Source organism: Malus domestica, chromosome 06 (genome assembly GCF_042453785.1).
Source record: "Malus domestica chromosome 06, GDT2T_hap1".
NCBI lineage: Eukaryota > Viridiplantae > Streptophyta > Magnoliopsida > Rosales > Rosaceae > Malus > Malus domestica.
In genome coordinates, this window is record NC_091666.1 from 4,902,202 (window position 1) to 4,928,180 (window position 25,979).

At 38.4% G+C, this 25,979-nt stretch overlaps 2 protein-coding genes across 11 annotated transcripts; both read left to right on the forward strand.

The window, feature by feature from the left end:
* The first annotated feature begins 364 nt into the window (after window positions 1–364).
* LOC103409492 (uncharacterized) lies at window positions 365–14,575 on the forward strand. The gene is made up of 7 exons (XM_029104477.2): window positions 365–1,285; window positions 11,101–11,175; window positions 11,256–11,769; window positions 12,505–12,890; window positions 13,603–13,829; window positions 13,942–14,089; window positions 14,275–14,575. The coding sequence occupies exons 1-7, from the start codon at window positions 767–769 to the stop codon at window positions 14,401–14,403; spliced, it is 1,998 nt and encodes a 665-aa protein (XP_028960310.2). The 5' UTR covers window positions 365–766; the 3' UTR covers window positions 14,404–14,575.
* Window positions 14,576–16,889: 2,314 nt separating this feature from the next.
* Window positions 16,890–23,799, forward strand: LOC103428175 (E3 ubiquitin-protein ligase COP1-like). Of its 10 annotated transcripts, none has more exons than XM_029104480.2 (15): window positions 16,890–17,025; window positions 17,696–17,795; window positions 18,075–18,481; window positions 18,564–18,641; window positions 18,722–18,877; window positions 18,962–19,255; window positions 19,755–19,912; window positions 20,028–20,093; window positions 20,220–20,298; window positions 21,471–21,626; window positions 21,727–21,825; window positions 22,444–22,548; window positions 22,869–23,048; window positions 23,235–23,345; window positions 23,426–23,799. In XM_029104480.2, the coding sequence occupies exons 3-15, from the start codon at window positions 18,167–18,169 to the stop codon at window positions 23,594–23,596; spliced, it is 1,968 nt and encodes a 655-aa protein (XP_028960313.1). In that variant the 5' UTR covers window positions 16,890–17,025; window positions 17,696–17,795; window positions 18,075–18,166; the 3' UTR covers window positions 23,597–23,799. The 10 variants fall into 10 exon arrangements, with proteins under 10 accessions (XP_028960313.1, XP_070680066.1, XP_028960315.1 ...); XM_070823965.1 differs by having other exon boundaries at window positions 18,085–18,481; XM_029104482.2 differs by having other exon boundaries at window positions 18,111–18,481.
* Window positions 23,800–25,979: the final 2,180 nt, after the last annotated feature.

Genomic DNA, 25,979 nt, shown 5'->3' on the forward strand with positions numbered 1-25,979 from the left:
TTTTACATTGCACAGCGCCTCGTATTTATAGGATTGATATTTGCTTGACACGGCTAGATAATTGTGGAGTCCAACTGCAACTCTAACTTGCAGAATGAAATATGATCCGTGTGGCTAACTTTTCAAATAAAAACCTATCTAGGTTTATCCCATCATGACCAAAGACCTAGCCTATCTAGGCTTCTTATCATAACTCCATCACTATCAAATCCTAGGCTTATCGCATCACCACATCATCACCAAAAACCTAGCTTTCCTAGGCTCTCATCATCTTTTACCAAAACTGCCGCATGCATCTTGAACCTCAAATTCATATAGATAATATCTCATCATGCATGCTTCATTATCTGATGCTGTGCATATCCCGGATTTAGAGTAATGTTATGTTCAAATAATTTAATATATTACTAAAGATAATACCATGATTAAAATCACAATATTATTTTTCAATAATAATACAAAATTTTTTCAACCACTTTATCATTCAACGGCCTCTATCACTCGGGCCGATAGTGTAAAAACGGATTCAAACACCCCAAAAGAGGATTCGGAGAGGATGCTATTACTAGTTGTCCTTGTTTTTTTTTGGTAAACAGTTACGTGTCCTTGTTTAGCACTCTGAAATATCTCCTGAGTCTCCCTCCCCTTCCATATAAAGAAAGCACAGAAACCCACACCTCAGTCTCCGTTTTTCCCACGACACCTCAGCCGCCCCTCTTTCTGTTTCTCTCTTCCTCGACCCCGGTAGACTAATTGCGAATCCGCCATGGGAAAGGACAGAGGAGGAGGTGGAAAACAAAAACTCCGACCTCCCAACGGTCCCGACTCACCTTCACTTCCTTCCTCCTCTTCTCAGCCAGAGAGGGTTGAACGCACCGCCTCCACAAGCTACTCCAAACCCCCAAATTTTATCCCAAACCCAAAGAAGCCTAGAAATCCTAATTGGGTTTCACGGAATCGGCGTGGCCCGCTGGTCAAACAGCAGTTTGTGAAGAAATCTGAGGTGGGTTCTTCCAACGATCAAGTGGGGTCTGGGCGTATTGTCGAGACAGCAACTGGGCAGCAAGAAGAACATGAAGAAAAGGAAGAAGAAGAAGAAAAAGAGAGAATCGCTATTGGTGTTGGTGTTGCGGGGGAAGACGTTGGGGTGTCGGATTCCAGAAAATCTCGTGAGGATGATGATTATGATGTGGTGAGTAGATTGGAAGAGTTGCAGCTGGGTGTCCAAGAGCCCGAGTTGTCGGACGAGCAGATAAGGATCAATGATCAGGCTCAGGAGGATGAGGTAATATGAGACCTTCAAGTTTTTTTACTTTCTCGTTGATGCTAGCTTTAATTGTTGCCACCATTTTTAAGTATAATTTAGTTATTGTAGCTTGGATTTCAATTCAGGCTTACTTATTTAGCTGTACTGTGCTGAAATCATGAGAATTTCGCCGGTGCCACCGTGCTGTTGGTATCAAATAAGACTCACACATTAGTTGGATATTAGTCTATTAGATGATACCTGATGTAGTATTTATCTCTGCATCATTGCTTGTTTTCTTAAAGTAAAATCTGAGCAATTTGATTTCCTGCTTACTCTTATCACCCCTCTCTTCGAGTCACAAGTCATAGTTATTTGCAAAGCATGCTAGTCTTGACATTTCTGGACAAAGGTTGTACAGGGCAAGTGTTTTGGTTTTATCTACCTGGGTTTATGAAAAATCAAATCAATGGGGATGGAAAATTATTCAGGAAAATTGACTATGGAAGCACTTTAGTTTTTCTTGTGTCTCAAACAATATAAATAAAATTATTCAGGAAAATTGACTATGGAAGCACTTTAGTTTTTCTTGTGTCTCAAACAACAACAACAACAACAACAACAAAGCCTTTTCCCACTAAGTGGGGTCGGCTATATGAATCCTAGAACGCCATTGCGCTCGGTTTTGTGTCATGTCCTCCGTTAGAACCAAGTACTCTAAGTCTTTTCTTAGAGTCTCTTCCAAAGTTTTCCTAGGTCTTCCTCTACCCCTTTGGCCCTGAACCTCTGTCCCGTAGTCACATCTTCGAACCGGAGCATCAGTAGGCCTTCTTTGCACATGTCCAAATCACCGGAACCGATTTTCTCTCATCTTTCCTTCAATTTCGGCCACTCCTACTTTACCTCGAATATCCTCATTTCCAATCTTATCATTTCTTGTGTGCCCACACATCCCACGAAGCATCCTCGTCTCCGCCACACCCATTTTGTGTACGTGTTGATGCTTCACCGCCCAACATTCTGTGCCATACAACATCGCTGGCCTTATTGCCGTCCTATAAAATTTTCCCTTGAGCTTCAGTGGCCTACGACGGTTACACAACCCGCCGGATGCACTCTTACACTTCATCTATCCAACTTCTATTCTATGGTTGAGATCTCTCTAATTCTCCGTTCTCTTGCACGATATATCCTAGGTAGCGAAAACGGTCGCTTTTTGTGATCTTCGCTAGATTGCTCCGATCATTAGTGTGGATAAGTATATAAATGGATATAGATAGGAAAGCAAACACAAGATGTACGTGGTTCACCCAGATTGGCTACGTCCACGGAATAGAGGAGTTCTCATTAATTGTGAAGGGTTTACACAAGTACATAGGTTCAAGCTTTCCTTTAGTGAGTACAGGTGAATGATTTAGTACAAATGACATTAGGAAATATTGTGGGAGAATGATCTCGTAATCACGAAACTTCTAAGTATCGGAATGTGGTATCGTCTTGACTTGCCTTATCTGTCTCACAGGTAGATGTGGCATCTTCTCTGGAAGTACTCTTCCTCCATCCAGGGGTGGTATCTTTAACTGGTGGAGATGCACAAGGTAATGTATCAATTTCACTTGAAGCTTACTTGTAGTTTCAGGCTTGGTCAAGCGCGATACAAACCATGTAGTAGGAGTCCCTCAAGTTGCCGAGCTAGGGGATTTGCTGAAAGAGGTGACAGACAAGGTAAGCAATCAGAGCTCCGGCTGATTGTTCACATTCTCCCTATCTTGCAGGCAGCATGAAGGATAAAGAGAAGAAAAATGAGAAGAGATGATATGGGATACTTTTGCTTTTGAAGAAGTAACTTTCCACAGGCTTATTCTTGAACTGAGCTGGAGGGTTTTCTGGTTTCCTCCAGAGTATAAGGCCGACTGAAGAATTTGAGGGTCAAAACAAGTCCATCAAATCTAGAGTACGTTCGACCCTACTGATATGGGATACTTTTGCTTTGACAGAGTAATGGATGTATCGGCACGTGTGCTGTTACGCTTGTCTCCACATGCTTCCTTGTATCCTTCTCACTTGCCCTATCTGTTCCTCAGGCAGATGCGGTATCTTCCCTGGAAGCATAAGATGTTGAAGATGAGTACTCGAGAGCAATGCCAGGTAAGTAAGTTCCAGGCAGTCAGTTCCTGGCTGGAAGCTTGATTCCAAGTGCTGACTGATTGCTCTCTTTCTCCTTGTCTTGCAGGTAAGAACAAGGCCAAAGGAAAAGACAGGGAAAAAGCATGATATGGGATACTCTTGCTTTTAACCCTGATGATATGAGATATTCTTGCTCTAGTATAACTTGTTTGCAGAGGTATTATCGGGGGGAAAGAAAGCTGAATATTTCGAAAGGCTTCGTTGAGAGTGCCCTCTCATATATGAGGAAGGGTTGAGCATTTTTGCAGGTCTGTCTGTCCGTTGGGGATGGAGGTTGACATATATAGGAGTCTCCTTAACAACAAGTAGTAATGCTATTCCTTTACCCTGTCAGAGCACTTTGAAAAAGTGGTCTGTGGTATGTGGAAAGCTGATGTTGCGTGTGAAGATTACAGACAGCTTTATCCAAGGAGATCCGGCTCTTGTAGTTGGGAAAGTGTTGCCTCTTCGGTTTTCGAACAAGCAATCCTATCAGGGATCTGGCTCTCGAGATTCGGAGAACGATGTCTCTTCGATTTTTGAGAAAGCAATCCTGCTGGGGGTCTGGCTCTCGAGATTCGGAGAGCGGTGTCTCTTCGATTTTTGAGAAGGTAATCATGTTGGGAGTCTGGCTCTCGAGATTCGGAGGGCGGTGCCTCTTCGATTTTGGAGCAAGCAATCTTGTTGGGAGTGTTTTCTCGAATGTGAGTAAAGGTTGGGCATGTTTGCTAGTCTACCTTGCCACGAAGCACAGAGGTTGACACACAGGGACTTTCCAATTATCCAGCAATGGTACTGTTCCTTTACCCTCTCTTCGATTTTTGAGAAAGTAGTCATGTTGGGAGTCTGGCTCTCGAGATTCGGAGGACGGTGCCTCTTCGATTTTGGAGCAAGCAATCTTGTTGGGAGTGTTTTCTCGAATGTGAGTAAAGGTTGGGCATGTTTGCTAGTCTACCTTGCCACGAAACACAGAGGTTGACACACAGGGACTTTCCAATTATCCAGCAGTGATACTGTTCCTTTACCCTTGTGGGTAATAATATGGGGTAGCTAGACCTTCAAAATTTATGTGTCTAAACTTTGTTAGTGCTGTTTCTTTGCTATTCTTTGACCCGTCTTGGTCAGAGCGATGTAGTGGAAGCTGCAAGCTTCACGTGCTCAACTTTGGCAGAGAACTTTGGCAAAGTTATCTGTGATACACATGAGCTACTATTGCGTGTGGGAAGTGGGTGATTGAACAGTAAGACTCATGTGCTTTCTACTTCACCAGAAGTCTTCGACAGAATGCCCATAATTTCCGCAAAGCTGAGTGTGCGTGTGACAGGTGCTGCCAAGGCTGGAAAAGTAGGTGCCTTTTCGATTTCTGAGATCGGCCCTCGTGGTCTCTGAGCAGCCCAACTTTTGAGAAAGCAAGCGCCTCTTCGATTTCTGAGATCGGCCTTCGTGGTCTTTGAGCAGCCCAACTTTTGAGAAAGCAGACGCCTCTTCGATTTCTGAGATCGACCCTCGTGGTCTCTGAGCAGCCCAGCTTTTGAGAAAGCAAACGCCTCTTCGATTTCTGAGCAGGCGCCTCTTCGATTTCTGAAGCTCCGTCGAGTGCAGATTTTTATAGGGGTTGGCATTAAGTTCCAAAGCACACTTGAATCTCCCCCAGTAGAAGCTCCATTCTTACACTTCTAAGATCTTGATTTGTTCGACCTCTTCTCTCTTCAACACCTTTGAAAATGTCTGGCCCCTCCGACCGTCGTTTTGACTTGAACCTTGTTGAAGAGGCAGCCCCGCCTTCTCCAGACAACATATGGCGCCCATCCTTCGTCTCCCCTACTGGTCCTCTTACCGTTGGGGATTCCGTTATGAAGAATGATATGACCGCTGCGGTGGTGGCCAGGAACCTTCTCACTCCCAAAGATAACAGACTACTTTCCAAACGATCTGATGAGTTAGCTGTTAAGGATTCTCTGGCTCTCAGTGTTCAGTGTGCAGGTTCTGTGTCTAATATGGCCCAACGCCTATTTGCTCGAACCCGCCAAGTTGAATCCTTGGCGGCTGAAGTGATGAGTCTCAAACAGGAGATTAGAGGGCTCAAGCATGAGAATAAACAGTTGCACCGTCTCGCACATGACTATGCTACAAACATGAAGAGGAAGCTGGACCAGATGAAGGAATCTGATGGTCAGGTTTTACTTGATCATCAGAGATTTGTGGGTTTGTTCCAAAGGCATTTATTGCCTTCGTCTTCTGGGGCTGTACCGCGTAATGAAGCTCCAAATGATCAACCTCTGATGCCTCCTCCTTCTAGGGTTCTGTCCAGTACTGAGGCTCCGAATGATCCCCCTCCGGTGCCTTCTCTTTCTGGGGCTCTACCGACTGCTGCGACTTCTCCTAAGCAACCTTTGTGAAGGCTCTCTCTTGTTTGTTTATTTTGACTCATGTATATGTACATATTTGTAGCTTATCGGGGATATCAATAAATAAGCTTTCCTTCATTTCAACGTATTGTGTTAAATACACCAAAGCCTTCTTCTCTAAGTTCTTTGAATTTTCTTTTGTTGGAGCTTTGTGAGTGGAGCATGTAGGTTGAGGTAGTGTTCCCTTAATTTCCTGAGTGAGGAAAACTTCTCGGTTGGAGACTTGGAAAATCCAAGTCACTGAGTGGGATCGGCTACATGAATCTTAGAACGCCATTGTGCTCGGTCCTGTGTCATGTCCTTCGTTAAATCCAAGTACTCTAAGTCTTTTCTTAGAGTCTCTTCCAAAGTTTTCTTAGGTCTTCCTCTACCCCTTCGGCCCTGAACCTCTGTCCCATAGTCGCATCTTCTAATCGGAGCGTCAGTAGGCCTTCTTTGCACATGTCCAAACCACCGTAACCGATTTTCTCTCATCTTTCCTTCAATTTCGGCTACTCCTACTTTACCCCGGATATCCTCATTCCTAATCTTATCCTTTCTCGTGTGCCCACACATCCAACGAAGCATCCTCATCTCCGCTACACCCATTTTGTGTACGTGTTGATGCTTCACCGCCCAACATTCTGTGCCATACAGCATCGCCGGCCTTATTGCCGTCCTATAAAATTTTCCCTTGAGCTTCAGTGGCATACGGCGGTCACACAACACGCCGGATGCACTCTTCCACTTCATCCATCCAGCTTGTATTCTATGGTTGAGATCTCCATCTAATTCTCCGTTCTTTTGCAAGATAGATCCTAGGTAACGAAAACGATCGCTCTTTGGTATTTCTTGATCACCGATCCTCACCCCTAACTCGTTTTGGCCTCCATTTGCACTGAACTTGCACTCCATATATTCTGTCTTTGATCGGCTTAGGCGAAGACCTTTAGATTCCAACACTTCTTTCCAAAGGTTAAGCTTTGCATTTAACCCTTCCTGAGTTTCATCTATCAACACTATATCGTCTGCGAAAAGCATACACCAAGGAATATCATCTTGAATATGTCCTGTTAACTCATCCATTACCAACGCAAAAAGGTAAGGACTTAAGGATGAGCCTTGATGTAATCCTACAGTTATGGGAAAGCTTTCAGTTTGTCCTTCATGAGTTCTTACGGCAGTCTTTGCTCCTTCATACATATCCTTTATAGCTTGGATATATGCTACTCGTACTCCTTTCTTCTCTAAAATCCTCCAAAGAATGTCTCTTGGGACCCTATCGTACGCTTTCTCCAAATCTATAAAGACCATGTGTAAATCCTTTTTCCCATCTCTATATCTTTCCATCAATCTTCGTAAGAGATAGATTGCCTCCATGGTTGAGCGCCCTGGCATGAACCCGAATTGGTTGTCCGAAACCCGTGTCTCTTGCCTCAATCTATGCTCAATGACTCTCTCCCAAAGCTTCATTGTATGACTCATTAGCTTAATACCCCTATAGTTCATGCAATTTTGTACGTCGCCCTTATTCTTGTAGATAGGCACTAAAGTGCTTGTTCGCCACTCATTTGGCATCTTCTTCGTTTTCAAAATCCTATTGAAAAGGTCAGTGAGCCATGTTATACCTGTCTCTCCCAAAACTTTCCACACTTCGATTGGTATCTCGTCTGGGCCTATTGCTTTTCTTTGCTTCATCTTCTTCAAAGCTACAACCACTTCTTCCTTCCGGATTCGACGATAAAAAGAGTAGTTTCTACACTCTTCTGAGTTACTCAACTCCCCTAAAGAAGCACTCCTTTCATGTCCTTCATTGAAAAGATTATGAAAATAACCTCTCCATCTGTCTTTAACCGCATTCTCTGTAGCAAGAACTTTTCCATCCTCATCCTTGATGCACCTCACTTGGTTTAGGTCCCTTGTCTTCTTTTCCCTTGCTCTAGCTAGTTTATAGATATCCAACTCTCCTTCTTTGGTATCTAGTCGTTTATACATATCGTCGTAAGCCGCTAACTTAGCTTCTCTCACAGCTTTCTTCGCCTCTTGCTTCGCTTTTCTATACCTTTCACCATTTTCATCAGTCCTATCCTTGTATAAGGCTTTACAACATTCCTTCTTAGCCTTCACCTTTGTTTGTACCTCCTCATTCCACCACCAAGATTCCTTTTGGTGTGGGGCAAAGCCCTTGGACTCTCCTAATACCTCTTTTGCTACTTTTCGGATACAACTAGCCATGGAATCCCACATTTGGCTAGCTTCCCCCTCTCTATCCCACACACACTGGGTGATTACTTTCTCTTTGAAAATGGCTTGTTTTTCTTCTTTTAGATTCCACCATCTAGTCCTTGGGCACTTCCAAGTCTTGTTCTTTTGTCTCACTCTTTTGATATGTACATCCATCACCAACAAGCGATGTTGATTAGCCACGCTCTCTCCTGGTATAACTTTGCAATCCTTACAAGTTATACGATCCCCTTTCCTCATTAGAAGAAAATCTATTTGTGTTTTTGACGACCCACTCTTGTAGGTGATCACATGTTCTTCTCTCTTCTTAAAGAAGGTGTTGGCTAAGAAGAGATCAAATGCCATTGCAAAATCCAAGATAGCTTCCCCATCCTCGTTTCTCTCCCCAAAACCATGGCCACCATGAAAACCTCCATAGTTGCCTGTCTCCCTGCCCACGTGTCCATTTAAATCTCCTCCTATAAATAACTTCTCCGTCTGAGCAATTCCTTGCACCAACTCTCCAAGATCTTCCCAAAATTTCTCCTTCGACCTCGTATCCAACCCTACTTGAGGTGCGTACGCACTAATCACATTGATAAGTTCTTGTCCTATTACAATCTTGATTGCCATGATTCTATCTCCTACCCTCTTGACATCTACAACATCTTGTACCAAGGTCTTGTCCACGATGATGCCAACACCGTTTCTCGTTCTATGTGTGCCCGAATACCAAAGTTTAAACCCTGAGTTTTCTAGATCCTTTGCCTTACTACCAACCCACTTAGTTTCTTGTAGGCACATAATATTTATCCTTCTCCTCACCATAACTTCCACTACTTCCATAGATTTTCCCGTTAAGGTTCCTATATTCCACGTTCCTAAACGCATTTTGCTCTCTTGAACTCTACCCTTCTGTCCTAGCTTCTTCACCCTCCCCCGTCTAATAGGATCAAAGTACTTCTTTTGTGTGTCCCGGGTAAAGTTGATAGGAGCATATGCTCCCAAACAACTTTGAGTGGAGTCGTTCGAAAAGAAGTTTCTATGGCCCCCTTGCTCATTTAACACTGCATCCGGGTGCCGATGGAGATACAGCGACCCTTGCTCACTTATCACTGTGCTCGGGCCGCACAGCGCGCCACTTACGGGTGACGCCCTAGCTTTAGCGCTATTTTGTTCTGGATTCATTTTCATAAGGATTCGACGTGATCATGGAGTGCCGGCTGTCGACTACCTGACGCCCTCCCCCTCCTCCTTTATCCGGGCTTGGGACCGGCCATGTAAGACATAGGCGGAGTTAAAAATTTTGTGTCTCAAACAATATAAATATTTATACAGTGAATTTCAGAGAAAGAATAGAATAAATAGTGAATTTCCCTAGGAAGAGCTTTTGTTGTTGTTTCCAGATTTGAAAAATATTTAATGGATAATTGGATAGTTATATTTGATTTGTCACTTTGGCTTTTCTTGAACTGAATCAGTATTAGTTTTGGTATGGTTAAAACCATACCATTACATTGGTTCATTTTGTCATATCTGAGTTTCTATTATATACAGTCCCTTCAATTGTTTTAAGTTTGAACAAGAAATAGAATTGGGAACATCAGAGGGAGCAAAAAAATAGTGACAGAAATAGAATTGGGGAATGTTAAAAACAAATAACTGTGAACTTTTAAAATTACTGGAGAGCATCTTCAGTCTGAAAGAAAACTCTTGACTCTATGATGTTATCGTGGTTATTTGTAACAGGCTTTTGCATCTTCTTTGTTGGTGACATATTATTCACTTACCAATAAAATATTCTTGAGGTTCGTTTCATCTTGAAAGGTTGGGATTTATATTCATCTCATAACAAACTTTTGGAACCCAGAAAAGAGTTAAAAACCAAAGAAATATTCAAGTTAAATAATGTATGCTGTATGGACTATGGAGACAGAAATATTCAAGTTAAATAATGTTAATCTCACACAAGCTTTGAAGTTTTCATTTATATACCATTCAACAGTTCCTTCAGTACTAATTCCATGTATGCACCCAGTACAGGTTACGATTTAGTTCTGGTATAAATTTCTTTTACTCTTGAAGTTTTTTGAAAATTGATGATTTGCTTTTAATTTGGATACCTTATGTGTCTTTATGCATTCCTCGTCCCCAGATTTGAAATGAATTGTCAAGAAAAAAAAAAGAAAATTAATTAATCTACAAGGGCATTGAAGAAGATAGTTGAGAATCAGTACTCGGTATGCCAAGAAAGAAGAAGATGAAGTTTTTGAGGGGTGGAAGGAGAGAGACGAGTATGATTCAGAGCGAAGAGGGAGAAGAGAGTATAAATAATCAAAGAAATTTGAAACATTTTATTCATTTCTATGTTTATTAGTTGCTGTTAATAAAACAAACTAGTAAAATATAATCTAGATACAAGCCTAGCCATTGAAAGATTCAATCTAATTCAATCTAACGACTTAAACAGTGTGTCACAATGAGTGTCAAAAGTGTTTGTCTCGTGTTTGTGAGCCATTTGTTTTAAGCATACCCTTTTTAGTGCTATCTCTTGTGATGTGAAAGCTTTAAACATAATTATAAATCAGTTTAATTTCTTTTGGCTGGTCTATATAAGTATATGCATTTACTTTTAATTTTTTTCTTAAAACTGTTATCCGACATTTAATCATTCTATTGTTTTACTTTCTAGGATTCAATTCATCTTTATCATTTTTACTCGTACAAGTGATCTGGTAATTCTACATCATTTTTACTCCCCATAAGTCACCCTCAGTTTCGGGGTGTGACAGATCGGTATAATTTGGTGCTCACATGTTTTTTAATATGCCTAACTTTTTGCTACATAAACATTATAGGGAGGGACTGAAGCTAGAGAAAAGGAATTGCTAATTGAAAGTGAAACATAACAATGAATGATAGGATGATGGATGTGACTCTGTTTATATGTGAGATATATGATCTGGTCCTCGCATGTAGGAGCATTTCGAGCCTCCTTTATGTTACTTTTTCTAATTTTTTCAGCGTGCAATTGCTCTTTTTCTTTGGCACTTTTTCTCATCATTATGTTTTTGGCAGTTGCTCGCTATGGAGTCCATTTATGGAGACCATTTTTGCATTTTTGAAAGACAAAGAGACCTTCGATCTTTTCAGGTTTGGCAATAATCCATGATTTTAGAGTTCCTTTAATTATTTATTTGAAAGAAATTCATATGACACCTGTGCATATGCAGATTCATATACACATTGAAACTCCTGGTGAAATTGCTGTTACTACAAAGTTGAATTCGTCGGATCATAAGACCAGAAGCAACAGTCCTGATGACTTCTCATATCCTTTCAATGTCCAGCATCTTCCACCAATTATATTGACGTGTATATTACCTAAATCATACCCAAGTCACCTACCACCTTATTTTTCAATATCTGTTCAGTGGCTGGATTCTAGTAAAATCTCCAATTTGTGTTCTATGCTGGATTCAATATGGACTGAACAATCAGGACAGGAGGTTATGTACCAATGGGTGGAATGGCTACAAAATTCTTCTCTCTCTTATCTGGGGTTTGATAAAGAAATAATTCTTGGTCCTTATGGTGTAAGGGCTGCTGTAGATAGACGTGCAGTTACAGGAAGTGTTTCTCCAGATGTTGATATTCCGGTTATTAAAAGTTACAACGATGATAAACTACTTGAGAACTTTCACAATAATTTGCACGAGTGCTGCATCTGTTTCAGTGAGTATGCAGGTAATATATTCTTTCATGACATAGGTTCCTTTGAATTTGATATAGAAGTAATTTCTATTATGAAATTGGTCTGTCGTGTTTTTCTCTTTCTTTTTTTTCCTTTTGTGCCAAGGAATATGAAACATATATTCAGTGAGTTCACTTCAAGTTACACTAATTTTTCTTCAAGTTTGGGAATAATCAATAGTGATGGGACTATACGTTCTTTGTCATATGCTATATGGCAAACTTATATTCTGGTTGACTTTAGTATGATCATTGTTCGCATGCACAAAGCCAAATAATTCTTAAAACAATTATGTCAGGGATTTCCAGTCAAATCATTTAGAGTTTAGCAGTAAGATCAACGGTTCAAAACATTTTATGAATCACACAAGTCAAATCGAAATTAACTTTTTGGTAACTTGTGATATTTTTCTAGTCCTTTTCCTTCTGATTTCTGCACATGCATAACTTATACATTAAAAACTTGTATTCTTGTGTCTGTGTTAAACCACATCCTTGTAATGCATCTCTTGAGTATTCCATCCTTAGAATGAATCTATCAGTATCCAATTTTGCCTTTTAATTTATTTTAATTACTTTGTAGTTGATTGTAATTACCGTGTCAAAAGCCCTTGTAATTAGCTTAATTGATTCATCCTTTGTAGGCGGTTTATCACTGTGCCATCTGTTTATTATCAATTCAAAATGAAAATTTCAGGTCTTATTCATCGCACTAATGTATCTTTCTAGGCACTGAGTTTATCAGGCTACCATGCCGGCATTTCTTCTGTGGGGGATGCATGAAGACTTATTCCGACATGCATGTCAAGGAAGGCACCATACACAAACTGCAGTGTCCAGATGCAAAATGTGGGAGTATGATCCCACCAGGTTTGTTAAAACGATTGCTTGGTGATGAAGAGTTTGAACGATGGGATTCCTTAATGTTGACTAAAACACTAGAGTCAATGTCGGATGTCATGTACTGCCCAAGATGTGAAACTCCCTGCATAGTGGATGAAGACCAGCATGCCCAATGCGTAAAGTGCTTCTTTAGCTTTTGCACACTTTGCAGGGAGCGGCGGCATGTGGGTATTGAATGTATGACACCAGAGCTTAAGCTTCGTATCTTGCAGGTAAAGTTTAAACTGCTTTGTCATGTTTATCACCTCATCAAAGCAGGATTTTGTGGTAAAATCATCTGACGTTTGGTAAAAGATATATATGGTTGTGAAGGTTGATACTATATCCTTTTGGGTGGTGCTATCCACACATCCATTTTTACTTCTCACACATCCCTCTCATTTTTCGGGTGTCGGATCAAATGAATTGAAGTTCAATGGACAAAATGTAACAAGGGTGTCTGAGAGGTAAAAAGGGGTGTGTGAATACCACTGCCCATCTTTTTTTATCAGATAGTTTAAGATATACAAGTTTATCTGTGTAGTCTGAGTTCATTGAGTGAGAATATGCAATGGTTGAGTTAAATGGTCCAGAACCCTGCTTTCTGACTCCTCAAACATTCACACAGACAAATTTCTGTTTTTGTTTCTGGTTCAGCATGGATCTAATGATTTTTATTCTCATCTGATTTTTCCATTGTCAATTGATTATTGTTGCAACTTGAATCTAATTATGCGTAAGAGAAAAAAGAATATTGAACAATTTTTATCCTAAGATACATGGTTATTATTCTACTCATAATAAAAATTCGGGTTTGAAGGCATGTTTTCTGCAATGCTGATATGCTAGAGAAAAATATATTCATCTAGTTTCTTAATTGTATGTTAGAAACTTCATTACATTTTGATAGACTAAGAATTAACTGTAAACGAATTTATTGAGCAGGAACGTCAGAGTTCATCTCAATTGAAAGATGATCAAAAGCGCAAAGAACTTGAGATGATCAATGAGGTTCTCAGTGTGAGGGAAATTCTTCGCGATGCAAAGCAATGCCCATCATGTAAGATGGCAATATCCAAAACTGGGGGCTGCAACAAGATGGTGTGTGAAAACTGTGGGCACTACTTCTGCTATCGCTGTGATAAGGAAATTGACGGATATGATCATTTCAGGTGCTTAAATCGATTTAACGTATTTACAGGCTATTCCTATTGTTGATTTCTACGTGCATGAATATTTACACACCTACTTTCTGTATAACTAATTAACTTGTTTTAATTGAAGAGATGGTGCATGTGAACTATTCACACAAGAAGAAATTCAGAACTGGGAAGCACAGATGAATCCACGACAGGTTTTGGGTCAGATTCAAGCCCAACTCTTTGTTCAGAATGGTCAGGTGTGCCCTAATTGTCGTCAGTTTAATGCCAAGGTGAGTCAAATATTGAGGAAACTTATGTCTCTCTCTCTCTCTCTTTTTGATTTTGTTTTTTTGTTTTTTCAAATTTTGACGTAGCAATTATAATGTTTACAAGCACACCCGCATATGGTATAGTAATTATCCTTTATGTTTTCGAAGTTTTGTGAATACGACTAACAAGAAACTTTTCCGACCAGATTGGCAATAACAATCACATGTTCTGCTGGGCATGTCAAAACCACTATTGCTATTTGTGCAAGAAGATGGTGAGGCGAGGCTCTCATCATTACGGACCTAAAGGTTGCAAACAACACACGCAAGGATAGTTACCAACACAAACACACCATACCAGACTGCATTTCCCTGTTTCAGGGAATTTAACAGCCTCTCTTCATTTTTCTGCTCAAATTATTACGCTTCGTTTTGGCAAGGATATTCAATGTTGTACAGTATCTTGTTCTGTTTTTCTCTCAAATTGGTCCGTTTTGGCCGACGAAACTTTTAGTTATTCTAAAATTTTCAAGGGCTTCGATCAAAAATTGAAAACCAACAAGGTTTCAATCAAAGAATATTCATGGCTAGTAACCGCATCCAAAATCTTCATTTTAAAAATTATAAGTCTCATTACTCCAAAGTATATGCGTTTTAAAAAACAATGAATGATATTTTGTACAAAAATGGAATCATATATATTAATTTTAGGATAATTTTTATTTTATTATTCTCAACTTTTGCAAGATTTGCATTTTATTACACTTATTTTATTTTTTTCGTTTCACTTTATTCCAAAAAGTTTGATTTTTCTATTACCTTCATATTTCCGTTAATTTTTCTGTCAAGTGCTTTGTTAATTGGTGATGTCATCAATTGACCAACTATTTGTGTCACATGGAATATAAATTAAAATAAATATTAAGTTTTTATTAGTTTAAACATCATGTCATTAGTTAATGCAATGTCGTGTCATTAGTTAACGGAATGATTAATTAAAGTATGAAATTGGCAAAAATTTCAAATCTTAGGTATGAAAGTGAAGCGAAAATTGCAAGTGTAGTAAAAGGTGAATTTTGCAAAACTTGATGATAGTAAAATAGAAGTTATCCTAAGTTTTATTACATATTAAATTAACCAACTTATACCAAACAGGGATAAACTAGCCAAGTCTACCCAAGCTAGGGGTGTAAGTTAGAATTGTGTTTTGTATTCTGACAATAAAACTCTGCGAATTCAAACCCAGAAGTTCCAAATCCAAATATTTTCCGATAAAATCATAATGAAAATTAGAATGATTTAGAGATTCAAAGAATTTCGAATTTTTTAATCCGAATTTTTTTTAACTTATTCCGACAAAAAAAAGTTTTGGAACGTTCTTAGTTTTTATAGCTATATGCTCAGATTATGTATTTTTAGTCGACTTTGTATTCTATTGTTAGTTATGGATATCTTTTGTTCATTGTTTTTATATTAAAGGATAAGCATACTAGTATTTCAAAAAGTTCATTGAGTTTTATTGTTCATTGTTTCTGGTGCACATCATTAAATACACATGTTATTTACACATTATTTTTGTAGCATTAGATCAATATGAATGATTGTGATTAAAATTTGAAGTTACGCTACAGCTGGGTCAAAAAAACCCAGTTGAAAAATTGTTATCCATTAAGTTGATCTCTTTATCTGTCTTTATTTATTGGCAAGTAGCTTGGAGCTCAGTTGGGTTAGGTGTAGGTCAGCCATCTACCCAGCCTAGAATGGATTGACCCAGTAACCGGCCCATATGATGTTAGCCTAACGCCAACATGATGTCAAACACAAACAGGAATTTGTTTTGCACCAAGAGTGTGAGAAATGATGGTTCTACAAGATCGTGAAACTATGAATAAGCCTATAGAAGGAATGTCTCCGAAATCTAAATATTTTTGGACATCGAAAAATATGAACGTGGTGCGAAGGAGGCGTGCAAGAAACAAGGGAACAAGTGGAAGGGTCCTAGCTACACAGATCCTAACAACGAAGACCCTAGCATCACATATCCTAGCTACTAAGACTTTATGTAATTTCTTATTTATTTTTAATACTTTATGTAGTCTCGCATTTATTTTTAGTACATTATGTAATTTCGTATTTATTTTTAGTACTTTATGTAATTTCTTATTTATTTTTAGTACATTATGTAATTTCGTATTTATTTTTAATACTTTATGTAATTTTTTATTTATTAAATTGGGTACTTTATTTAAATTGAGAGCATATTTATTCAAACAAAATAAAACTACAAAAAAACACCAAATAAACTTAAAAAAACACACCAAATAAAATTACATCAACGCACACAATAAACTTATAAAAAACACACCAAATAAAATTACAAAAACACACCAAACTCTTAAAAAATCATGACATTGACGCTATGGAAATGGTTAAAATTCTCCATTAAAATCTATCCACAAAAATTATACTTTCGAATAATGACACGTGGCATGACAAGATTTGTTAAAAATCTTATTCGAAATTAAAAATAAAATTATTTTTTATTATTTTAAAACAATAATAATAATAATATTTTAATATGAATTGACTAAGCAATTCAATTTAGGGGTGAAGATGAATTTGGACAGTTACTATTCATTTAAGTGGATTGAATTGATTGGAGTTTTTAAATGAGTTCTACCGGGTTTGCAATTCGGGTTTATTTAACCCGATTGAATACTATAATGTCAGCTGGGCCTAGAAGTTGCAGCAATAAAAAGCCCAAATCATGCTATCCGCGAAAAGGCAACAGAATGTCAGCTGGAGGTACACGTGGCTGATTGTGGACTTCTTATATTTTGTGTTACACACTGACAGTTGCCAACCAAACTCATGAACCTATTTAACCTCTCTCCCTCTTTCGATCACTTCTTTTTCCTTTGAGTTCACACTGCAACCAAGTGCTCCCTCCTCAAATTGTAAGCTCTCTCTCTCTCGCTCTCACCTGATTTAGTTTTCTTCTTTTGTGTAATATTATTCTGGATATTTGTTTGGCTTTCATTTGGGTTTTGATCACTGATCTAAAAACCACCGTTCAGGCTCCGTATAGGCGCTAGGCGATGCACCGCCATGATTATTCCTCAAGTGTTTAGAAAATAAAGAAGGTTGTCTAGGTGCCCGCTTAGACTGCATAGATCACGACTCTTACATTAATAAAAAATGGATGGAAATTAGATAACTTTCATTTATATTTTATCAATAAATTATAGTATACTTGTTGGATGTTTGGATGGACACTCTTTATATATTTGGTCTTAATTTTCAATATGTTTTCGTACTTTATAATTTATGTCATTTTATTTTACTACATATTTATCTCAATATAATTATGTATTTGTTTAAGTATAAGTAGACATTTATTTATATGTTATATAATAAATTTAATTAACACTAAATAAAAACCTAGGTCCCCACTAGACGCCTAGGCTCTAGGCCGTGGTCTAGCACCTTTTAGCACTTTGGTTTTGATGCTTTGCTATTTTCCCCAACTAATTAAACTTGCCATTTATGTTGATTTTAAAATAATTGTTGATATTTTTGGCTAATTTGCAATTTTGCATTGATTTGATTGAGTTTACTTGTTTGAAGTTGCAGTGTGGCCAATTTGATTGGATATCGAAGACAAGGGCGGAAGGAGAGGCATTCCTTCTTTAGCGTTATTCTTGCAGGTTGCACCACTGGTCATTTGGTAAGTTTCAAGCACTTGCATCTCTTTCATTTCCTGCTTTTGTTTTGAATATTTTTGGTACTCTGCAATACCTACTGCTACTGGGGGATATATGTTCAAAATCCTTTTCGCTTTCCGGGTGTTTGATTTTAGAACTTGTAAGCATGCTTAAGGTGCCATAGAAGTGCTTGCTATTTGATTATTTAGTAAAATGTGTAACATATGCCATAAATGTTAGAATTGCCCCAGATGACTACATCTTTGAGTATAATACCTGAATCGACACGTTTTGTTTCTTAGTTCACATAAGAAATAGGTAACAGTTTTGATTTCTAGTCCCCGAAGAGCAGTAGTGGTTAATTGAAGCTCAAGCAAAGGTTTAGAGAGAAAGAATGGATGAGTGCTCGACTGGGGCTCTAGTCCCAGCAGTGAAACCAGAACCAAAGGAGTCAAGCGTCGGGGATTTGGCAGATCCAGGCAGCGGTAACATGGGTTGTCCGGTGCATGAGAAAGGACTGGCGGAGGTCGACAGGGACTTGTTATGCCCAATTTGTATGCAGGTGGTAAAGGACGCCTTCCTCACAGCATGTGGTCATAGCTTCTGCTACATGTGCATCAAGACCCACCTCAGCAACAAGAGCGACTGCCCTTGCTGCGCCCAGTTCCTCAGCACCAACCAATTGTTCCCTAATTTTTTGCTGGACAAGGTCTTCTCAAATTCCCACTCCTTAAAGATGAAAAATGATATACTTGGAACTGCAGCTTACTGTTGTACGACGTGTACTGTAGCTTCTGAAGAAGACCTCAGCTCGTCAAATTTCCAAAAATGCATCCCCTGTAGAGCATTTTCACCAGGCATTGCACCAGGTGAGTCTGGCTGTACGAGTCAAGTAAAATAATATATGAATTGTCGTTTGCTGTCTGAATGTGGTGGTGTGCTGTGATAGGGATGTGAAGTGTCAATCAAGGAGCTAGACACCCTGTTGGCACTCCTGGCAGAGAAGAAGAGGAAAATGGAACAAGAAGAGGCGGAGAGAAACATGCAAATACTGCTTGACTTCTTGAATTGCCTAAGGAAGCAAAAAGTTGACGAGCTTAATGAGGTTTCTTCGTATTGGTGTTATTTGAAATATATTTGATTGAATGGAATTAAATGGTATTGTTACTAAGTCAATTCGATATTGCAGGTGCAAACCCATCTCCAATTTATAAAAGAGGACATAGGTGCAGTAGAGAGACGTAGAATGGAGTTATACCGTGCCAGGGACAAATACTCTGTCAAGCTGCGGATGCTTGGAGCGGATGATTCTATTTATGGGGCAAGAAAGCAATGGCATTCCTCTACAGATAACAATACCGGTGCACTTAGTGGACGAGGCGGGATGTCAATTTGGAATCTTCCAAGAAAGGATGCATCAGACTCCCAGTATATGACTCAAACTGGTCTTGCCATAGCCAGAAAAAAGCGGGTCCATGCACAGGTCAGTGACAGTCCTGTAATGATTGTAGACTAATTTTTCACTTTGTGTGCTTCCATTTTATAATGAATATACTACCCCTGGGATCTTTGCTATTATTTATAACAGCTTAACATTAGATGGTGGGTTATAAAGGCAACCCTCTCAATCATCCAAAACCTATTTCTTCATTTGCTCCTCAACAAAAGCCACTTCAATTATACCCTACAAATGCATTAATATACCTCTTTGTCAACTTGGCAGGAAATCGATACTTATACTGGATTTTGGTTATGGGGTTTCTCAACTTTAGTTGAGTTTACATTTATTTTTAGGGAATTGTTTTTAGCACTCCAAAATAGTCGCACTGCGCTCCTCCCTACCTTTTTTATTCCATTAGGGAGTGAAGAATGAATTTTTTTTCAGTGTCAGCTCCCGTATTGGTCAATTTACTTGAATTTAAGGTTACCCTCCTCATTTTTACGGTTGTCTTGGTTTGTTCTCATTCCATCCCTGGCTGTAGTTTGGTGAACTCCAAGAGTGTTACCTGCAAAAGCGGCATCAGATGGTGAACCAACCATATTCCCAGCAAGAACAGGACAAAGGTGTAATACAAAGAGAAGGTTATACTGCAGGTCTTGCTGATTTTCAAACAGTGCTCACTACGTTAACACGTTACAGGTATGATCACAGATATTGGATCCCTTACAGAAATGTACTTTTTGTTTGGGTCAACAGTCAGATATACGATTTTATTAACTATAATCACCATTCCTTTTTGTTGGCTATGAAACAGTCGAATGAGGGTCATTGCTGAACTTAGGCATGGGGATCTATTTCACTCAGCCAATATAGTATCCAGGTGATAGTTACGTTGCATATAATGTCTAACTTTCAGAATTAAATCTCTCGATTCCTTATGGATGAACTATGTTCTGGAGAAGTTGTAACTGGTATTGTTAACCTCATATGTTCATTTTCATTGCAGCATTGAATTTGACTGTGATTATGAGTTATTTGCTACTGCCGGAGTATCACGGTGCATAAAAGTTTTTGACTTCTCTTCGGTATGATTTCGATTTTAAGATTGTTTTTACCATTACTTCCAGCAACATTATTTTTCTACCTACAGTCAGTATTGTCAACTTCTAAAAGAAAGGGTGTTGAGATATTTTTGGTTGCTTGAGTGCATCGTCTAGTCAAAATGTCAAATACTAGAAGAAAGGGTGTTCAGATATTTTCAACAAAGACAAATTGCTGTATCTTTTTTATTGTTTGAATGCCTTCCTCTTACCATATCAATATAGTTTTGATTCAATACAAAAGTTGATTTTACTTGGTATATTTGAAGAAATAGAATTAGATTAACCATTGAACAATTAGCCAATTTAAAGAAAATTACTTAAATCATAAACATTCATGTATGGTATTTAAAAAATCTCTCATAATTAATGTTTTTTTTTTCTGGATCTGGAGTATGAAGAATATTTGTTGATGGTATGACACAAAAACAACAACAACCAAGCCTTATCCCACTAAGTGGGGTCGGCAGTATGAATCCTAGAACGTTATTGTGCTCGGTTTTGCACCAAGTCTTCTGTTAGTTACAAGTACTTAATATATTTTTTTATAGTCTCTTTAAAAGTGTTCATAGGTCTTCATCTACCGTTTTTGCCCTGGGTCTCCATCTCATAGTCGCATCTTCTAACCGGAGCATCTATAAGTCTTCAGGTTTACATATCCAAACCATCTTAACTGATTTTCTCTCATTTTATCTTCAATTGTGGCCACTCTTATTTTACCTCGGAAATCCTCATTCTTAATCATATCCTTTCTTTTGTGCCCAGACATCCAACAAAGCATTCTCATCTCAGCTACACTCATTTTTTGCACGTATACCGTCTAACATTTCGTGCCATAAAGCATCATTGGCTTTATTGCCGTTCTATAAAATATTCACTTGAGCTTCAGTGGCATACGACTATCACACAACACACCGGATGCACTCTTCCACTTCATCCATCCAGCTCATATTCTATGGTTGAGATCTCCATCTAATTCTCCGTTATTTTGCAAGATAGACCCAAGACAACTAAAACGTCCACACTTTGGTGAGGGGGTTGGTTTCTTAGACACACTCAAATTATGAAGCCAGCCAATCAGTTGACATCTCATTGACTACTATATATGGCTCTTTGCAAAATTTTGATATTGATTGTTTATGATATTTCTTTAACAGGTTTTGAATGATCCAGCTGACGTGCACTGTCCTGTTGTGGAGATGCCTACACGTTCAAAGCTTAGTTGCTTGAGCTGGAACAAGTTTACTAAAAACCATATAGCCAGTACTGATTATGAGGGAATAGTAACAGTTTGGGATGTAAATACTCGGCAGGTATATGATGTTACTTGTTCTGAACGATGTGTCATGCGTGATTTGAACTTTTATTGCATCACCTTCAGTTTTTTTGCTCATGCTTAAACTTTTTCAACAGAGTATCATGGAATATGAAGAGCATGAAAAACGTGCTTGGAGTGTTGATTTTTCATGCACAGAGCCCACAAGGCTTGTATCTGGTAGTGATGATTGTAAGGTACTCTCAAAATCTTTATAATGTTAAACCAAGAATTTTGTTATGCTTACGTGACCGGAAATGTAGTAGCAGTCTCTTTTTGGAAAAGCAATGAAATATTATTACCATATGCACCATTTTTACTTACAAAATCATTAGTAAGAAATTTCTGAGAACACCCCTAGGGGGCAAATTGCTATTGTGTATGCTAATATATATTGTTGCGACTTTCGTGTTTAGGCAAATGCTATATTTGCTATGCTTGTCTTAAGGTTGGCTTGGCTGGTTTAGGCTAACAAAATAGTTGATGTGTGCTTGTATCCGATTTATGCACTATATACAGGACATCATCAATGTTGATGTGTCCTTGTGCCCTTTGACAATGCATATTGGTTGTGGAACTGTTTCCTATGTTTTAACTTTTAGAAGTACCAGTAAATATGTCTTTTATAACAATGCCAAACAATATTAGATCCCCTCTTATATGCTTTGAGGTTGCGCTCACAGCTTACCATCTGACTGTCGGGATTTAAGTGAGCAATTTTGAGTGACACGTACTTTTGCTTTCTCCTTTTTTGATGCTCAAGGAAGGGTTCATTATAAACTAACCACGTCCTCTATACCCTGTATATAAATCAGTTAAAACTTTGGTGCACAAGGCAGGAAGCTAGCGTTATTGATATTGACATGAAAGCCAACATATGTTCCGTCAAGTATAATCCAGGATCTGGAAACTGCATTGCGGTATGCACCTTTCATTGCCTATATTGGAGAAACTTTAAGGCACGCTATCTGCATCATTGTTTGATCATGTTTAGTACTTAAATGATTTGAGAGCAACCTTGTACTTTTCTCGCTTAATTTGCGGTAATATATGGTGCCTGAGAAATGCACTGGACGAACATGCCTTCAGCTGGCATGTGCATACACTAATGTGTGCATGCACACATCTATTAAGTTTTGCTTTGCCATCCTGTGGTGAGTGGGGTATGTGGTGCACGTAAGAGTCATATATATGATTTGTCCTGTAAGCTGAAACCTTCTTCTTCTGCTTCCTTTTCCAGGTTGGTTCAGCAGACCATCACATCCACTATTATGATTTAAGAAATCCGAGCGAACCACTCCATGTGTTCACTGGGCATGGGAAAGCTGTTTCTTATGTAAAGTTCTTGTCAAACTATGAGCTTGCCTCTGCATCCACTGATAGCACATTGCGGTTATGGAATGTGAGGGATAATATTCCAGTAAGTGATTATTCCATGAAGCAAAATCAGTTTAGTACACTTCAATAGTTAACAAGTTATTATATGCTCTAATCTACGTGGTTTATAAAACCAATTGAGAAAATAGAACAGAATTGACTTGTTGACATCATGTTATGAAACTTAATTATCAATTAACTAAGTTGTACTCTTCATCTCTGTTTGAAGGTTCGTACTTTCAAAGGTCACACAAATGAGAAGAACTTTGTAGGTCTTACAGTAAACAGGGAATACATTGCATGTGGCAGCGAAACAAATGAAGTGTTCGTGTATCATAAGGTTAGTGGCATTCAAACTTAACCCATTCCTGCTTTTTGTTACCAAGTGATTAACTAAAATTTCGGGGTATAATTTTTCAGGAAATCTCTAAACCGGTGACTAGGCATAAGTTTGGGTCGCCTGATTTGGATGACGCTGATGATGATGCGGGGTCGTACTTCATCAGTGCTGTATGTTGGAAGAGTGATAGCCCTACCATGTTAACTGCTAACAGTCAAGGAACCATTAAAGTGTTGGTTCTTGCGGCATAGACACAACTAAATGGAAAACTAAAAGAAGGTTTCACGAGAGAGAGTTGTTTCTACGGTTCGATATTCGGTTGTTGAAGTGTAAATGCTAGGATTGAGATGCAATGCCAGTGAATGTTTCATTATTTGTTATACAAAGAAAAGATACTAAAGGTGCCAAAGAAGGTGAATATATATAGAGCAAAAATAGCTTTGGTTTGCGAGTAGACTTGTGTTTTATGCCCCAAGTCTTCGTTTCTTGAGTTCTCTAAGCCAATGGCTTATTGCGTATATCACAAAATTGATATAAACCAATTAGATATTGAACAGGAAGAGTAATAGCATGTTAATATAAGATTATAAGCACTGAAAATCGTATATTAAAGGTGAAACCCAGGTCGGTAGGTTTTTCCGAGGAATATGCAGAAGTTCGTAGTGGACCGCGGTCCCGGGGTGATGGTTAGGCCGAGGCCAAGAGAACCCTGTGAATACCAACATTGACAATGATCCAGAATATAAATCATGAGGATTGAAATAGTTTCTTCAATAACAAATACAAACTTCTCTAAAAAGTCTCTTTTTCTCTCTTTAAAACTCTCTCTATGAAACACAATTCCAGTAACTTTTGCCACCAGCCTTAGCCTTTGGCTTGGGTGCCGAAGGCATCCACCCTTCCTTCATTCCTTTCTTCTTTCCTCTCATCTCTATTTTCTCCCAAGTTTTTCTTGGTTTCTCTCTCCTTTACCCCTCCCTCTTTTCCTCCCCTCTCATCTCCTTTGTTCATTTCCCCCTCCCAGCTTCCTTCCTCTTCTTCCTTCGCCTTTTCCAGTTTTCTCCCTTTCTTTTTTATTCTCGGTTCTCTGCTGAGCGTAATCTCAGTTTTCCTTGAGTCGAGTCTCAACTATCCTGGGTTTCATGTCCCTTATCCGATGTTTTTCGCCTACTTTTACTGCTTTCTTTCTTTTATTTTTCTATCATCTCCTCTCCCTAGTTGTGATACTTCATCCCTATCCTACCATGTGCTTGGATTGGTGGGCTCCGATTAGAAATTGGATACCATATCCACTTCTCTCCCTCACTTCCCCTCCCCCCAACTAGCATATGTTACTTGTTTGTATATATTTGCAGGGGCTCTTCTAGGATCTATTTTCTCAATTCGGAATTTGGCTTCCTCTGAGGATGTGATGGCGGCAGTAGTGTGGTCTTTGCTGCTGGAGGTAGGGTTTTTTATTGTTTGTTTTTGCAGCATTCAGGCCTAAGCTGGTGTGGGCCTCCCGTTGTTTCTTGGATTGCCGCTCTCATTTTGCTTGAGCCTTTTACTTTCTCCGTAGTTATCTACTCGGTTCTTTTTGGGCTGTGTACTAGTTTTTTATTATAATAAAAATAATGTTCGTGATAAAAAAAAGTAACAAATACAAACTGCTAGTTTAGGGACCACTCGACAACTATTTCGTTTTTAGATTTTTGTTTTTAGTTTTTATTTTTATTTTTTTTAACATTGAAAATTCGTTTGGTAACTACTTCGAATTTTTAGTTTTTTTTTTTTTTTTGGTTAAAAAAATGAAAACCAAATACTAAAAGCCAAAATTTGAAAACTTAATAAAGTAGTTTTTACTCTTTAGTTTTCAAATTTCAAAAATAATAAAAACTGAACGCGCTAACATGGTTATCAAAAGACTTGTTTAGCATTAGATTGGATTTACTAACTCATTGTTTCAATACGTTTAAAGGTCATTTAATAACCAGTTCGTATTCAAATTTTTTTGGGGATTTCACAACTATCATTAATGCTAAATAGAGTAAGTATATGGCGATTGAAGATTATTATTGAAGACATTCGTTGATTGCCCCATCATTTTTCAATATTTTTTGGAGTTATGTTTTTAGAGATAAATTTTTTCCGTTAACAAGATTTTGAGAGAACTTATTTCATGTCGTGTTAACTGCTTCTAATCCTTCCATTTATTTGCTATCACACACTCGTTCTTACTTCTCATACTTCTCTTAATTTTTTGTCGTTAGATCGAGTGAATTGAAGAAGATGAATGACAAATAATTAACAAGAGTGTGTGGAAGGTAAAAATAAATGTGTAAATAACACTATCCTTTAGAAGACACACACTTTGGTAACGGCCGCTTCCGCTTTCTGTCCGATTTTGCTTTTCTGTTGTATTGCATGGTGGGGATTGTACTCGTGTTTCTCTTTCTAATGCATTTTCTTTCCAACTTCAAAAAATATTATAAATTATGAGAATTAATCCACTCCCCCACCTTCTTTGTGAAACCCCGTCCTTAATTTGTTGTATTTTCATATTAACAAACTTATGAACTTACCATTGTACAATTGAGTTGACTTTCGTTGACCGTCTCGTCGAAACATGTAGTCTTAATTTAATTAATTTATTTG

Coding starts and splice junctions, on each gene's coding strand:
- LOC103409492 (XM_029104477.2), top strand. CDS start 767: ATGGGAAAGGACAGAGGAGGAGGTGGAAAACAAAAACTCCGACCTCCC. Junction 11,176..11,255: donor GAGACCTTCGATCTTTTCAG/GTTTGGCAATAA, acceptor GTGCATATGCAG/ATTCATATACACATTGAAAC. Junction 11,770..12,504: donor CTGTTTCAGTGAGTATGCAG/GTAATATATTCT, acceptor GTATCTTTCTAG/GCACTGAGTTTATCAGGCTA.
- LOC103428175 (XM_029104480.2), top strand. CDS start 18,167: ATGGATGAGTGCTCGACTGGGGCTCTAGTCCCAGCAGTGAAACCAGAA. Junction 19,256..19,754: donor AAAAGCGGGTCCATGCACAG/GTCAGTGACAGT, acceptor CCCTGGCTGTAG/TTTGGTGAACTCCAAGAGTG. Junction 21,627..21,726: donor GGGATGTAAATACTCGGCAG/GTATATGATGTT, acceptor CTTTTTCAACAG/AGTATCATGGAATATGAAGA.